This window comes from Stomoxys calcitrans, chromosome 5 (assembly GCF_963082655.1).
Source record: "Stomoxys calcitrans chromosome 5, idStoCalc2.1, whole genome shotgun sequence".
Taxonomy (NCBI): domain Eukaryota; kingdom Metazoa; phylum Arthropoda; class Insecta; order Diptera; family Muscidae; genus Stomoxys; species Stomoxys calcitrans.
Window position 1 is genome coordinate 20,931,694 of NC_081556.1, and position 14,665 is coordinate 20,946,358.

Here is a 14,665-nt window from a genome sequence, read left to right on the forward strand (position 1 = left end):
ATTTACATATAACTGCCATATAGACCGATACGCCGATTCAGGGTCGTAAGCATATAACAAGCTGAATTTTGCTAAAACTCAGAACAGTGAGTTTTATTAGGCCCGTCGATATCCAAACCAAAAACGATCCATATCGGAATATATTTTGATATAGCTGTCATATAGACCGAAAGGCTTATAATAGGCATATTTATTACCCGACTTCGCTGAAATTCGGAACAGTGAGTTATTTCAAGACTCCCAACATCAGTCCCGAATATGGTTCTGTTCGGGCTTTATTTAGATATAGCTGCCATAGAGACGAATCTTCAGCTTTAGGGCCAAAAGACTATAAAAGGTACATTTATTCCCCGATTTTGCTGAAATGTGAAACAATGAGCTTCTTTAAAACTCCCGACATCCCAACCAAATATGGTCCAAATCAGACCACATTTAGATATAGCTATCATATATATCGATCATCCGAATCAGGGATTAATCATATGAACGGCGCTTTTATTACCCGATTTCGCTAAAATTACGAAGAGCTTCTCGGCACATGAACCAAATATGATTAAGACCGGACTATATATGGATATTTATATGGGTATAGTAAAATATAAAATTTTTGTTAAAGTTCCAAAATTGATGTAAGAAGGAATTGAAATCATGAATTTGATACATTTTCAACACACCGAATATGGTTCAGTTCGGGCTTTATTTAGATATAGCTGCCATAGAGACGAATCTTCAGCTTTAGGGCCAAAAGACTATAAAAGGCGCATTTATTCCCCGATTTTGCTGAAATGTGAAACAGTGAGCTTCTTTAAACTCCCGACATCCCAACTAAATATGGTCCAAATCGGACCACATTTAGATATAGGTATCATATATATCGATCATCCGAATCAGGGATTAATCACATGAACGGCACTTTTATTACCCGATTTCGCTAAAATTACGAAGAGCTTCACGGCACATGAACCAAATATGATTAAGATCGGACTATATATGGATATTTATATGGGTATAGTAAATATATCCAAGGTGGTGGGTATCAAAATTTCGGCACGGGCAAACTTAATGCGTTTTTACTTTTTTTTAAATGTATTGTACCAAGTTACCTCCCAATTGAAGTTTTCCTTAAAATTTTTGTTAAAGTTCCAAAATTGAGGTGAGAAGGAATTGGAGTCATGAATTTGATACATTTTCAACACAAAATATTAAAAATGGTCTTAAATTTAAGCTAAATTCATTATTTTATGGCCTATGCCATAAAAACAAACATGTTTCTACTTTCCATCTTAAATTTACAATTACAATTATTTCCCAATAAAGACACTTACTTAACTCCTTCAACAAAATCTTTTGCAGTCTCAACTAATTTTCTAATTTGGCAATGCAATGAAAAATTGCAATGAAGACATTTCCATTTTTTCTTCCATATAAGCAACATTAAACTTTTACCACCCGTTGTTAAATAGACTCATTAACCAGCTATTTATGTACCCCACTAAGAGTCATAAGGATTTGTGAACGAACAGCGAGACAGACAATAGTCAGGCAGATAGACAAGTAGACGAATGGCAGCAGCCTAAACAAATGCAATACAACATTTTTATATCGAATCATAATCATGAGTTTATGGCATGTATAATTTACGTTTTATCTCAATTTATAAAGTAACAATAAAAATGCCGCATTGAATCAGCAACCAACATTACGGGGGACATTTATGGATAACTTGTCAAACAAATCATTAATGGTAGTTATTTCTTAGCAACTGTAATACGTTGCTTCTCGATGAGATCAATCTATGTGTGTGTGTGTGTATGTGTGTGGTGAGTTCGTAGAAGGCTGGCTACTGTTAAGATTTGCTGCAGAAAGGAAATGGAAGACACAATTTTGTACGTCTGTCTTATATGATGACAAGTACTAATGACAGCACATATTCGATGACATTTTTTAACAGCCATAATTCATAAACACACCTGCACAGGTATCCAATGCAATAAATTGACAATTTTTTGCCAATACACGTAGGAAAATATGGGGAGACTTCTTGAATCCCCAAAGGGCCTCAATCTTAGCCACCGTCAACATCAATTCCGCCCAAATAGATCCCAAATATTAGATTCCGCCCGCATAGATCCTATATATACGAATTTCGCGTTATGTACTTTTCTCGATTCGCCGGATATGTCTTATGAGAGGTACCAATATTCACCTTTAATTCTCATACCAAATACTCAATCCAAATACGACCTACAAAAGTCGATAAACATGTATGAAAATGCAGATTAGTCCATGAACATTCCTTTAAGGAAAATCGGAGATTCTTCACTCATATCAATGAGTGCTGTCCGATACAACTTTAAGCTCATTGCCGATTCCGAACAGCATGACAAAAGCGACACTATTTTGCATGACTGATTACCTAAGTTTATTATCTCTCAGGTGTCGCCAGCTCTAGGAGTTCATAAAAAGCACTGAAATTTTTTTCTGATGTTCTAGCCGGGTTTTGAACCCAAACGATTAGCAGCAAAGGCACATATGTTAACCCTACCTGTGCCGTTTTTTCCTAATGGAACCGATTGGAACTACGGTATCCCTGGTAATAGCAGTTACATAGACTTCTATACGGATGGTTCCAAACTAGACGACCAGGTGGGCTTTGGATTGTACTCTAAAGGTCTAGAACTGGTCATATCGCAAAGGGTTACCCGACCCGCGGAGATCCGTGCAATTAAGGTAGTGGTACAATGGCTAATATCTTCTCAGACAGCCAGGCAGCCATTAAATCCCTGGAGAACGTATTTCTGAACACAAAAACCGCACTCGACTGTCGCAGATCTCTTAACGAGATGGCTGAACAGTTCAAAATTCACCTGTTCTGGGTGCCGGGCCATAGAGATATCTCAGAGAATTTCAAAGCGGACGAGCTCGATAGACTAGAAACTACCTTACCCATTCCAGGGAAACTGGAATCTGTGGGGATGCTTTTAGCGGCATGTAAGCTAAGTTTTCAGAACCAAGCCCGAAGGACAACGAATGATAGATGGTCACAAAGTGGGGGCTGTGAGCATTCCAAAGCTATATGGCCTAATCTAGACTTTAAGAGGTCTACCGCTTTGCTGTCACTGAGCAAGAACAGACACCTCAGTCATTGTGTCCGTCATGACAGGTCACAGTTTAATCGGAAAACATGCTGTCAGACTGAAGGTTGCCAGCAACGACTTTTGCAGAAGCTGTGGGGAAATTGAAGAAGAAGAGCCTATAGAATACCTTCTGTGTGTGTGTCCCGCACTGGCAGTCAAAAGGAGTTCCACTTTAGATTCTCATTTCTTTGAGAAGCTGTCTGATTTAAGCGGATGTAAACATTCGCAAGTAAACGGAAACGTCTAAGTGAGTCTGATGGCAGACTGCCACTTAAACCTAACCTAGATATAGCTCCCACTTTGTACAGGTTAGGTGTAGGGTATTAGGTAGCCTCATCTAACCTACCAATCTTCCAGTCGGTGATTGAAAGATTGGGTTTATATTCCCTTAGTCTTACCAGTATGGATTCAGGCTATATCAAATAACCAACCTAGTTTGATGGACCTCGGCGGATGTTTTCAGATATGTTATTCAATAATCCGTTTCAAATTTGGAGCAAATACTCGTATACTTGATCGCCATGACATTTTATGTCGTTCTAGACATGTCCGTTAGTCTGTGTGTCGAAAGCACGTTAACTTTAGGCGCTTGAAAATTTGCACAAATACTTCTTACTCAGTGGAGGTCATTTGGGATTGTAAATGGGCCAAATAGGTCCATGTTTGAGGTCTTGACTTATTGAGCTTCTATATGGTGCAATTTTTATCCGATTTGTCCGAAATTTTGCACGTGGTGTTTTGGTATCACTTCCAACACTTGCACTAAGTATGGCCAAAATCGGTTCATAACCTGATCTAGCTGCCATATAAACCGAACTACCGATGAAACTTCTTGAGCTTCTAGAGAGGGCAATTTGAATACGATTTGGTTGAAATTATGCACATATCGTTTTAGGATTGACTTCCAAGAACTGTACCAAGTATGGTCTAAATCAGTCCATAACCCGATGTAGCCGTCATATAAATCGATCTCCCGATTAGTCTTCTTGGGCCTCTAGAGGGCGCAATTGTTATCCAATTTGGTTGAAATTCTGCTTATGTTGTTTTGGTATGACTTTCAACAAACTTTCAACAACTGTTCCAAGTATGGTCTAAATCAGTTCATAACCCGATGTAGCCGCCATATATTGGGTTGCCCAAAAAGTAATTGCGGATTTTTTTAAAAAAAGTAAATGCATTTTTAATAAAGCTTAGAATGAACTTTAATCAAATATACTTTTTTTACACTTTTTTTCTAAAGCAAGCTAAAAGTAACAGCTGATAACTGACAGAAGAAAGAATGCAATTACAGAGTCACAAGCTGTGAAAAAATTTGTCAACGCCGACTATATGAAAAATCCGCAATTACTTTTTGGGCAACCCATATATTAATCTCCCGATTAGACTTCTTGGGCCTCTAGAGGATGCAATTGTTATCCAATTTGGTTGAAATTTTGCTTATGTCGTTTTGGTATAACTTTCAACAACTCTTCCAAGTATGGTCTCAAACGGCTAACAACCTCATATAGTTGCCATACAAACCGATCTCCCAATTAAATTTTTTGCGCCTCTGGAGGGCGCAATTACTACTCGATTTGCCTGAAATTTTGGAGATGGTATTTTTCTAAGAGTTGTAACAGCCATGACAAGTACATTCCATATCGGTCAATAACTTGATATAGCTCATATATTTTTGAAAAAGTCATACAAAGAACTTGACAAATGCGATGCATGGTGAAGGGTATATAAGATGCGGCCCGGCCAAACATAGCTCGCTTTAACTTGTTTAATCTCCGTTTATGCGAGAAACTCCCTATGTTTGGTTTTTCTGATATTTTGCCTTTAAACATAACAACAACAACAATCCATCTCTTGTGTGCAGTGAAGTAAAACAACAACAATGTATTTTAAACAGGGAAATGCCGCATAAGTGCTCCATACCAACTTGAAGCTTGTGATGCAGAAGGGCTGTGTATTGCTTACAATAACTATGACTCTTTTTACTATGTCATAAAACGTATCTCACATGCGCCTGAGCTCAAAAATTTGTTTACCAAAACAGCGTGTGCAATAAACAACAACAACAAAAGGATAACATTAGTGTGGGGGTGTAACCAAAACCATTATTTCTCATTTTCTTTGCAAAAAATGTCTCTTTCATTTCATTTTTTTTAACAAACACATCATAAATAAAGCAGCAGTAGGTTTCAGCAAACAACAGACTTTTCAGCAGTAGACCTGCTGTTCTGAAATTGCAGAACTACTGCTGTTATAGCTACAAAATTTACAACTAAATGTCAGCAGACAGTGTTTGCTGTTTTCAGCAGACTTTTTTTCTATAAGTGTATTAATGGATCTATCGGTTTCGGTGGGGAGTGGGAGTTGAAAAGCATATGAATACTTTACATGCCGAATTTCATTCAAATCTGATAAAAGTTAATGCTTCTAGAGATTCATAAAGTTAAATTCTTTCTATATTGGAGCTATATCCATGAACTCGTATGGTCTTTTTGCAATTCCCAGCGACCTGCATCAGTAAGAAGGAACTTTGTAAAAATTCAAGGGGATACCTGAATTCCTACAAGGACTAGGGTGCCCTTGATAAAAGGGCGGACAGGAGAATAGAAAATCGGATAAATAACATACTCTGTGTGCTCTCAAGGGGCAACACCGGCAGGATGGGCCATATGGCGGCCATACCGAAAGCTGGACCTATGCTACCCATACTTGTCACTTATTTGGAAGGGGCTTATAAAACTTTTCTTGTAAGCACCAACGAAAAAGGATAAAAAATACGATTTTTTTTTATTTTTTTTATTTTAACAAAATAAAAAGGGACCAAAAACAACGCTGTACCAAGTTTAAGTCCGGTGGCAAAATCTGTGAAAACAGTAGCATGCTTAAGACAAACAGATAGATAGAAGAGATACGTATGGACATACAGATGTGACTCAAGTGACTCAAATATACAAAGTTTATTGCTCAAAAGACACTCGTATATATACTTCCAATAAGTTCAGTATTTGCGTTGTCTGTAAAAGTCGGGATTTTCTCATATTTCTTGGCGAATAGTCTGGTGTCAGGATAGCCACAAAAAGTCGGGATAAACCCGAGCAATCCCGGCCATCTGGCAAGTCTAACCGTACGTGAAAACCTTCAGAATACGATTATGCTAGAAAATGTCTAACTTTCCAATGGAACTGTGAGGTTGTACCGGGCAACACTTAGTGCTGTCCAGGCCAGAAACTTATTTATCAGCAATTTCTTGATAAAACTCCAAAATCCTTCATTCGCTATAGCCAAGAGAAACAACTGGAAATAAACCAAACTATTTGGAGGCCACCGTAGCGCAGAGGTTAGCATGTCCGCCTATGACGCTGAACGCCTGGGTTCGAATCCTGGTGAGACCATCAGAAAAAATTTTCAGTGGTGGTTTTCCCCTCTTAATGCTGGCAACATTTGTGAGATACTATGTCATGTAAAACTTCTCTACAAAGAGGTATTGCACTGCGGCACGCCGTTCGCACTCGGCTAAAAAGGGAGGCCCCTTATCATTAAGCTCAAGCTTGAATTGGACTGCACTCATTGATATGTGAGAAGTTTCCCCTGTTCATGGACAAAATTTGCATTTGCATTTGAACTGTGTAAATTTTTCTCAGTACATTTTGTCCCACTACTCTTTCCAATATCTGATCTTTGAGTGCAGCTTGATTTTTCTGCCACCACTATCGTTGTATACTTCATTAAGCCATAAATCCCCCATTGAGCGGGCTCTGGGTCTGCAGTGGAAAAAACCACAAATGGTTAAAATCATAATAATTTTGAAATCTTAAGTTGCGTTTATGGTTTGCTGGAATTTTAATCAGAATTCAAAACGCTTAATAATGTCATAAAAAATGTGAACAGAAATATGTTTGTTTTTCTATTGCTTTTGCGAATTGAATGGCAGGCGGTTTTCGCATTCAATGTGCGTTTCGATTACTTTATGTATTCTGATGAATGATTCAAAGGCAGTGAGTAAAATCACAACAAGATAGTCACTCTAGTTTGAGGTCTGTTTTCGAGTCTTTGACAAAAAAAAAATAAAACCAACTCCACCACAAATGAAACTCGTTCACAGCTAAAGGATTATTGCGGTTGTTATTTGAATCGAATCTAGTCTAAGACTTGTCACTTGGAATTCGTACAGCAAAGATCGAAAATTTCGAAATGTTCTTTCTGTGAGTAACGGTGCGAGGTGGCATTTAAAAAATTAATTAATTTACTTTTAATGGACTCAATGTAAAATCAGTTCATTACGAACTGAATCAATGGATTTCCAAAAATTTGAAAGGCTGGCAAAATAATTTCACAGAAAACTGATTTTAATTGGAGCAACAACATTTTTTTTAGTTAATTTTTTGCAGAATATAAAAATGAAGCCAATTACATTGATCAGTCATATTTCCTTAAATGTTTCTTATTCAAGCGCCTGATGCATGCCAGTGTACGGCACATTTTGTAGTTTACCAACCACTTGTTAAAGTGTCTGCATTTACTGCAACATTTGTGTTTAGTTTTGGTTACCTTGACCATAAACAGTTGCGTATTAATTGTTAAGACATGAGATGAAAAACTAAGAAAATCTGTATATGAAAATGGTAACAGACATTACAAATAGTTTGCACCTAATTATCATAAACCATTAAGGCAATCTACCATTACGGCGTATGGAGTGACATTTGGACTTGTTTGAGTGTTTATATAAAAAAGAAATATCCATAATTTTTTGTAAACATAAGCTGAAGCTAGATGCTGATCGTTAAGTTTGCTGGCTCTAACGTTTTCAATCTGTATTTTCAACCTTCTATATTCATCTTACAATTGCAAAATTTGCCCATTATCTTTCCATTAAGGAACAGGGGTAAACTTCTCTCAATGAGTCCTGTCCGAATAAAATTTAAATGATGAATGCTAAATGATAAGGGATCTCCTTTTTGTAGCAGTGCGACACCTCTTTGTGGAGCAGTTTATACATGACTTCCATGAATGGCAAGTACCTCATAAATAACGGGGGAAAACCACCGCTGAAAATTGTTTTCTGAAGTACTCGCCAGGATTCGAACCCAGGCGTTCAGCGTCATAGGTGGGCATGATAGTCTCTGCGCTACAGGCTCTTATGTTTTCAATATGTATTTTCAACTGTTTTGTATTCATCTTACAATTGCAAAATTTTCCCATTATCTTTCCATTAAAGAACAGGGGTAAACTTCTCTTATGTCAATGAGTCCTTTCCGATTAAAATTTAAGTGATGAATGCTAAATGATAAGGGATCTCCTTTATATAGCAGTGCCACACCTCTTTGTGGAGCAGTTTATACATGACTTCCATGAATGGCAAGTACCTCATAAATAACGGGGGAAAATCAACGCTGAAAACTTTTTTCTGAAGTTCTCGCCAGGATTCGAACCCAGGCGTTCAGCGTCATAGGTGGGCATGATAGTCTCTGCGCTACGGTGGTGTTGTTTGACATTTGTATTTTGACAAAGAAAAGAGTCAGTCGGATTTTGCAATAATTTAATAGGCATTTTCGCATAGCAGTGCGGCACCTCTTTGGGGAGCAGTTTATACATGACTTCCATGAATGGCAAGTACCTCATAAATGTCGCCAGCAATAACGGGGGAAAACCACCGCTGAAAAATTTTTCTGAAGTACTCGCCAGGATTCGAACCCAGTCGTTCATCGTCATAGGTGGGCATGATAGTCGCTGCGCTACGGTGGTGTTGTTTGACATTTTTTTATGACAAAGAAGAGACCCAGTCGGATTTCGCAATAATCGTCGTATTCTACTCTCCAATACCTTTCATTTGATTCCTATATTGTTCCGATCTGTCCACTTTTGATTTTCGCTTGTGTTTTTGGCGTAAGGGGAGGGTCCGTCCCCCTTCCTATACCGAAAAGTTATATTTCCTATGTTTTATTCCAGACCAACCTACACAATATACGAAAATTTCGATAAAATCGGTTCTGCCGTTTTTCAGTCTATACGGAATAAACAAACCGAGTCCCATATATCTTTGATTGGCTAATGTGCCCATTTTGGGCGTTTTTATGGGGGTGGGATGACCCCCTATACTTTGACATGAATTTGAATGCCAGATTCGTTATCTACTCCCGCATACTTTTCATTTGATAACCATATTGTATTGGACCGATACACTTTAGATTATGGGGGGGGGGGGTTTGGGTTAACGGTAGAGGATCCGCCCCCTTCCGATATCAATAAATTATAATGCCTATTCCTACTTCCTGACCATATTTGTAATCTACTCCTGAACACCTTTCATTTGAGTCCCATATTGTCATGAACGTCAAATAAACCTATTTTAAGGGGTTTTGGGGCTGGGGCGACCCCCAGGTACTTGGACCCAACTTTTATTATGAATTTCGTACTCTACTCTTGAATGCCTTTTATTTGAATCACATATTGTCCCGATCGGTTCACTTTTATTTTTAGGTAGTGCTAGGTAAGGAGGAGGGTCCGCCCCTCCTATGTTTCCTTCCAGACCAACCTACACAATCTGTGCAAATTTCAAGGAAATCGGTTCAGCCGCTTTTGAGTCTATACGAACAAACAAACAAATCGACAAACAAACAAACACAAATTGAATTTTATATATAAGATTACGGAATATAGGTTAGGTTCGGTTTAAGTGGCAGTCAGCAATTGGATTCACTTAAACATTTTAGTCCATTACGATACATTAGGTAATGTTAAGTTGAAAAGAGGATGCGGATTATAATCCGCCCCATGCCACTGTACACATGCATCTAAGCTAGTAATCGGATTGTTGTGAGCTCTAAATAATAAAAAGTAAACTCCTTAGTTATTTTCCATACCACTCCCCTAAGTTGGTTCATGTTTTGTATATCGTCCCCACCTAAGTGCCGATGTCTGTTAACTGCAAAAGCCGGGCAATGACATAGGAAATGCTCCAACGTCTTATCATCTTCCCTACATGCCCTACACATGCTGCACCGATTTTGCATAAGTGAGCTCGTAGTCCTATGTATCACGTTATGATACCAAAATCTATACTGATCTCTCTCTTACTTCCTTTCAGAAATAGCCCCTTCCTCTCACGATCTAGATCTCCCCATAGGATTTTCGTCGTCCTACCGAGCGTTTCACTGTTCCTCAATGTTATATACGCGTTCGTCGCCCACGCCCTTAACTCGGACTGCGTCGATTCGAAAGGCTTCGGGTTAACTAAGTTTATTGACGGCAATCCTCTAGCTTTCACTGCCAAATCGTCGGCTCTTTCATTCCCACTACTCGGCTATGGCCCAGCACCTAAACGATGCGGATCGTGCCATCCCCAGAAAAGGCGTTAATTGCCTTCTTTCACTTACCGTCTTGGTTGTTTTTGCCCCAATGGCCAGTTTACTTTCCGTAAAGATGTTTACATACAACGTACTTGCGATAAAACCACACCACCTCACGAATTATAAAGGCCAAGCAATCAAAAACAGATGTCAGTCTCTGGGTTCTCAATATACAATAGATCCCCAGGCCCACCCTGTCCTCTAGCTTTGATCCACATGTGAAGCATGAACTTCCTGGTGGCAATACCAGAGTTCCGTCAATCCACGACTATGCCGCTGGCAGCAGTGCCTCGCACTAGACCTTAAGTATCGTCTCAGGTATCCGCACGGAAACCTCTTCCATTCCATCCAGGTTTCCGATCGTTGCCTCGATCATACCGCGATGATATGTATGACCCCTATCCTCCATTCATTCTCCTATCGCCTTAAGCCTTATAGCCGCTGTGGCTGCCTCACATTTAATCAGTATGCCTATGGGTCGGATATCTAGAATAGACTCCAGTGCCCTGGTGGAAGTGATCCTCATCGCTTCACCTATGCCAAGATAACATGTTTTCTGAAACTATTGAAGCCATGGCCCCGTAATACGTCATGCCTTTATTCTTAGCCAAACTTGTCGCGGAGACTTGATCAAGAAGAGTTCCTTCCTCCTTCTCCTCCCTTTGGAAAACCTCCCATTTCTCCTAGACCAAATCTTGGTTTTGCTTGTTTAAGACTTCCATCATGCGATCCGTCAAGATTTCGCCGCTGTGAGCTGTGAGATGTCCATCTCTCTCACAAGGTCGAGCTTTGGGCCCCATGGACTGTATACTTCCAACGAGCTTTTTGACGGTATCAATACATTCCGCTTACGCAAAGCACAGCGTTAAGATGTCCCCTCTATATTCGCAGCTCGTATGGGTGAACTCCCTTCAGAGTTTAACACATGTTCGATAACCCGCTCACTTCTGCCGTCATCCCGCTATCCTCTTCTCTCGATTCGGTTGCGATCACTGTTTCATTGACACTGTCGCTGTCGGAATCTGAACCGGAAACACCACCTTTACTTAAAGGCTGGGACGAACTGGGCATCCCTCTGGTTTATCCGTCTCTTCCTTATTTCTTAGTCTGACGACTGGTTGTAAGCTTGAAGCATAACTTTCGACTACAGGCGCCAAGGCACCCACACCTATAGGAGGGTAGAACAACATGCTACGGTCTGATGCCACAACCGCAGTTATTGGGTCTTTGGAGTCCATTTTGAGCCTACTCCTGAAAGGCTTTAACATTTTTCGTGATATGTACCTATTCCGATATACGGATTTTTTTTCTTCGAGAAGCAAAATGAATCCACGTCCGCTCCACTCAACGATTACTATAAGAGATGTAAATACTTGCGGTGTATCAAACATTTAATGTTCTGATAGGTTTTAGTTTTGCCATTTTTGGCCACCGCCGTGACACAGAGCCGTGAATTTAACCATGAATCGTCTTAGAAACGAACAATGCTTGCAAGTTATTGAATTTTATTAGCAAAATGCGTGTTCCAATTGTGTTCAGCGACGAAGCTCATTTTTGGCTCAATGGGTACGTAGTAAGCAGAATGGTCGATTTTGGACTAAAATCGGCCAGAAGCATTGTAAGAGCTACCAATGCATCCAGAATTTGGTGCGGTTTATGGGCTGATGGCATCATTGGACCGTACATCTTCAAAGATGATGCGAATCGTAAAATAACTGTGAATGGTGAGCGCTATCATGAGATATCCAACTATCGAATTTCATCTTCAAATTTGATATTGGCCTGTTTTTCGGCCTAGAGACGAAGCCTATTGAAATTGGAAAAAATCAGTTCAAATTTGGATATAGCTCCCATATATATTTTCGTCGGATTTGCAGTAACAATGCAATAAAATGATCATTTGTTAACCGATTTTCTCTAAATTTGGCAGGAAGGATTTTCTTATGACTCCCGATATTACAGGTGAATTTCATAGAAATCGGTTCAGATTTGGTTATAGCTCCCATATATATGTTCGTCGGATTTGCAGTAATACTGCAATAAAACGATCATTTGTTAACCGATTTTCTCTAAATTTGGCAGGAAGGATTTTCTTATGACTCCCGACATTACAGGTGAATTTCATAGAAATCGGTTCAGATTTGGATATAGCTCCCATATATATTTTCGTCGGATTTGCAGTAACAATGCAATAAAATGATCATTTGTTAACCGATTTTCTCTTAATTTGGTAGGAAGGATTTTCTTATGACTCCCGACATTACTGGTGAATTTCATAGAAATCGGTTCAGATTTGGATATAGCTCCCATATATATGTTTGTCCGATTTGCAGTAATAATGCAATAAAATGGTCATTTGTTACCCGATTCTCTCGAAATTTGGCAGAAAGGATTTTCTAATGACTCTCGCCATTACTGGTGAATTTCATAAAAATCGGTTCAGTATTAGTTATAGTTCCCATATATATGTTCGTCAGATTTTAGGTAATTTGCAGTAATGTTGTCATTTTTCAACCGTAGTTATAACAGTTTAAACATATTTTTGCTCGCCGAGTCCATCAGAAATGGTTCAGAATTGAATATAGCTCCCAATTGTACTTATAGGGTAGATGTAGGGTATTATACAGTCGGCATCGCCCGACTTTGGCCCTTCCTTTGTAGTTTTTCGATCGTTTTTTGTGAACATTTTGTTTTTAACCATACCTTTTTCTATAAAAATATATTTTCAGATACTGCGTCAAAAAGTTTTTATTTTCCTTAATAATGGCCTCCGGCTCGTATAACGAAAATAATCAAAATTCTTATGGCAATGCTAATTATAATCCAAATTTTTTGCAACCGCCAAATATTAACGAGCGATATAGCCATACGCAACCAAGAAGAAAATTTAGTTTTCCCGCCACCCTACACTCATCCAATTTGCTGGAAGTAAGTCAAATATCCACTCGAAGGCGGTTGAGTAATGTGGGGGATGTGGTAACGCGGAAACTATCCTACACCATAGGATGGAAGGCGGCACAGATACCAGCACAAGATATAATATCGCAGGTAAAAATAAGAAAATAGCAAATATTGGGTTGCCCAAAAGGTAATTGCGGATTTTTCATATAGTCGGCGTTGACAAATTTTTTCACAGCTTGTGACTCTGTAATTGCATTCTTTCTTCTGTCAGTTATCAGCTGTTACTTTTAGCTTGCTTGAGAAAAAAAGTGTAAAAAAAGTAAATTTGATTAAAGTTCATTCTAAGTTTTATTAAAAATGCATTTACTTTCTTTTAAAAAATCCGCATTTACTTTTTGGGCAACCCAATATATATTAAAACTATCAGGCTTGTTCCGGTTTTCGAAAACGGAATACGACTTATGACTTGTTTCTTAAAACCTTGCCACATTAAAGTTTGAATGCTTACTTTAAACAAATTTATATTCCCTAAGAGGAACCTTGAGTGATTTCAAACCTAAAAGACTAAGGTTTGGAAAATATACACAAAGCAATTTTTTGAGTTTTCCGAATTAGAAAACCGGATCAGGCCTGTTAAACTCATGTTTTATGTTTATATTTTACCGTAGGGTCGTTGCCTTTGTGGCCAGTATATAAAAAGACGTCTACGTCGTTCAGGTCTATTCAATAAGAAATTGGGTTTGCAGCGCATACGCAGCATATTGGGTACCTCGACCATGTCGGTGGTTCGTGAAGTTTTCCCCGCTGTAATGGTGGTAAGGATGTCGCTCTCTTTTTATCACTTGGTGTGTAAAAATTCTTGAATCTTTGTTAGTTAGGTGACGAATTGGAACGCATGCATCCCCGCATTTACACTGGTGTGGCCAGACAAATATGCCGTAATCCTGGCGGTGAATTTCAATCTGCCGATACTGTAATTTTATTAGTCAGTGCTGTGGCCAGAGAACTCTTTCGATTGGATATAACCTGGAGTAAAATTGTTTCCTTATTTGCCATTGCCGGTGGTCTTTCCGTGGATTGTGTTCGTCAGGGTCATCCCGAGTATTTGCCAAAACTAATGCAAAGTGTATCGGATGTAATAGAAGACGAATTGGTGCCTTGGATCAATGAAAATGGCGGTTGGGTAAGTACACACCAAAAAAGCGTACAGGTAATTAAATGAAAGCATTTCCTTGTCCTTCCTAAGGTACAACGTTGTACCTTGCTCAAAGTCCATTTCCT

General features: G+C 38.9%; 1 protein-coding gene across 6 annotated transcripts in view; it reads left to right on the forward strand.

The window, feature by feature from the left end:
* The window catches only part of LOC106083998 (bcl-2-related ovarian killer protein homolog B), a 70,678-nt gene that overhangs the window by 55,473 nt on the left and 540 nt on the right, over nt 1–14,665 (forward strand). For all 6 annotated transcript variants that reach the window (XM_059369344.1, XM_013247373.2, XM_059369343.1 and 3 more), the window contains 3 exons: nt 13,213–13,531; nt 14,053–14,199; nt 14,259–14,567. In XM_059369344.1, the coding sequence (XP_059225327.1) occupies nt 13,247–13,531; nt 14,053–14,199; nt 14,259–14,567 (741 nt within the window). In that variant the 5' untranslated portion in view covers nt 13,213–13,246. The remainder of the gene's footprint in view (nt 1–13,212; nt 13,532–14,052; nt 14,200–14,258; nt 14,568–14,665) is intronic.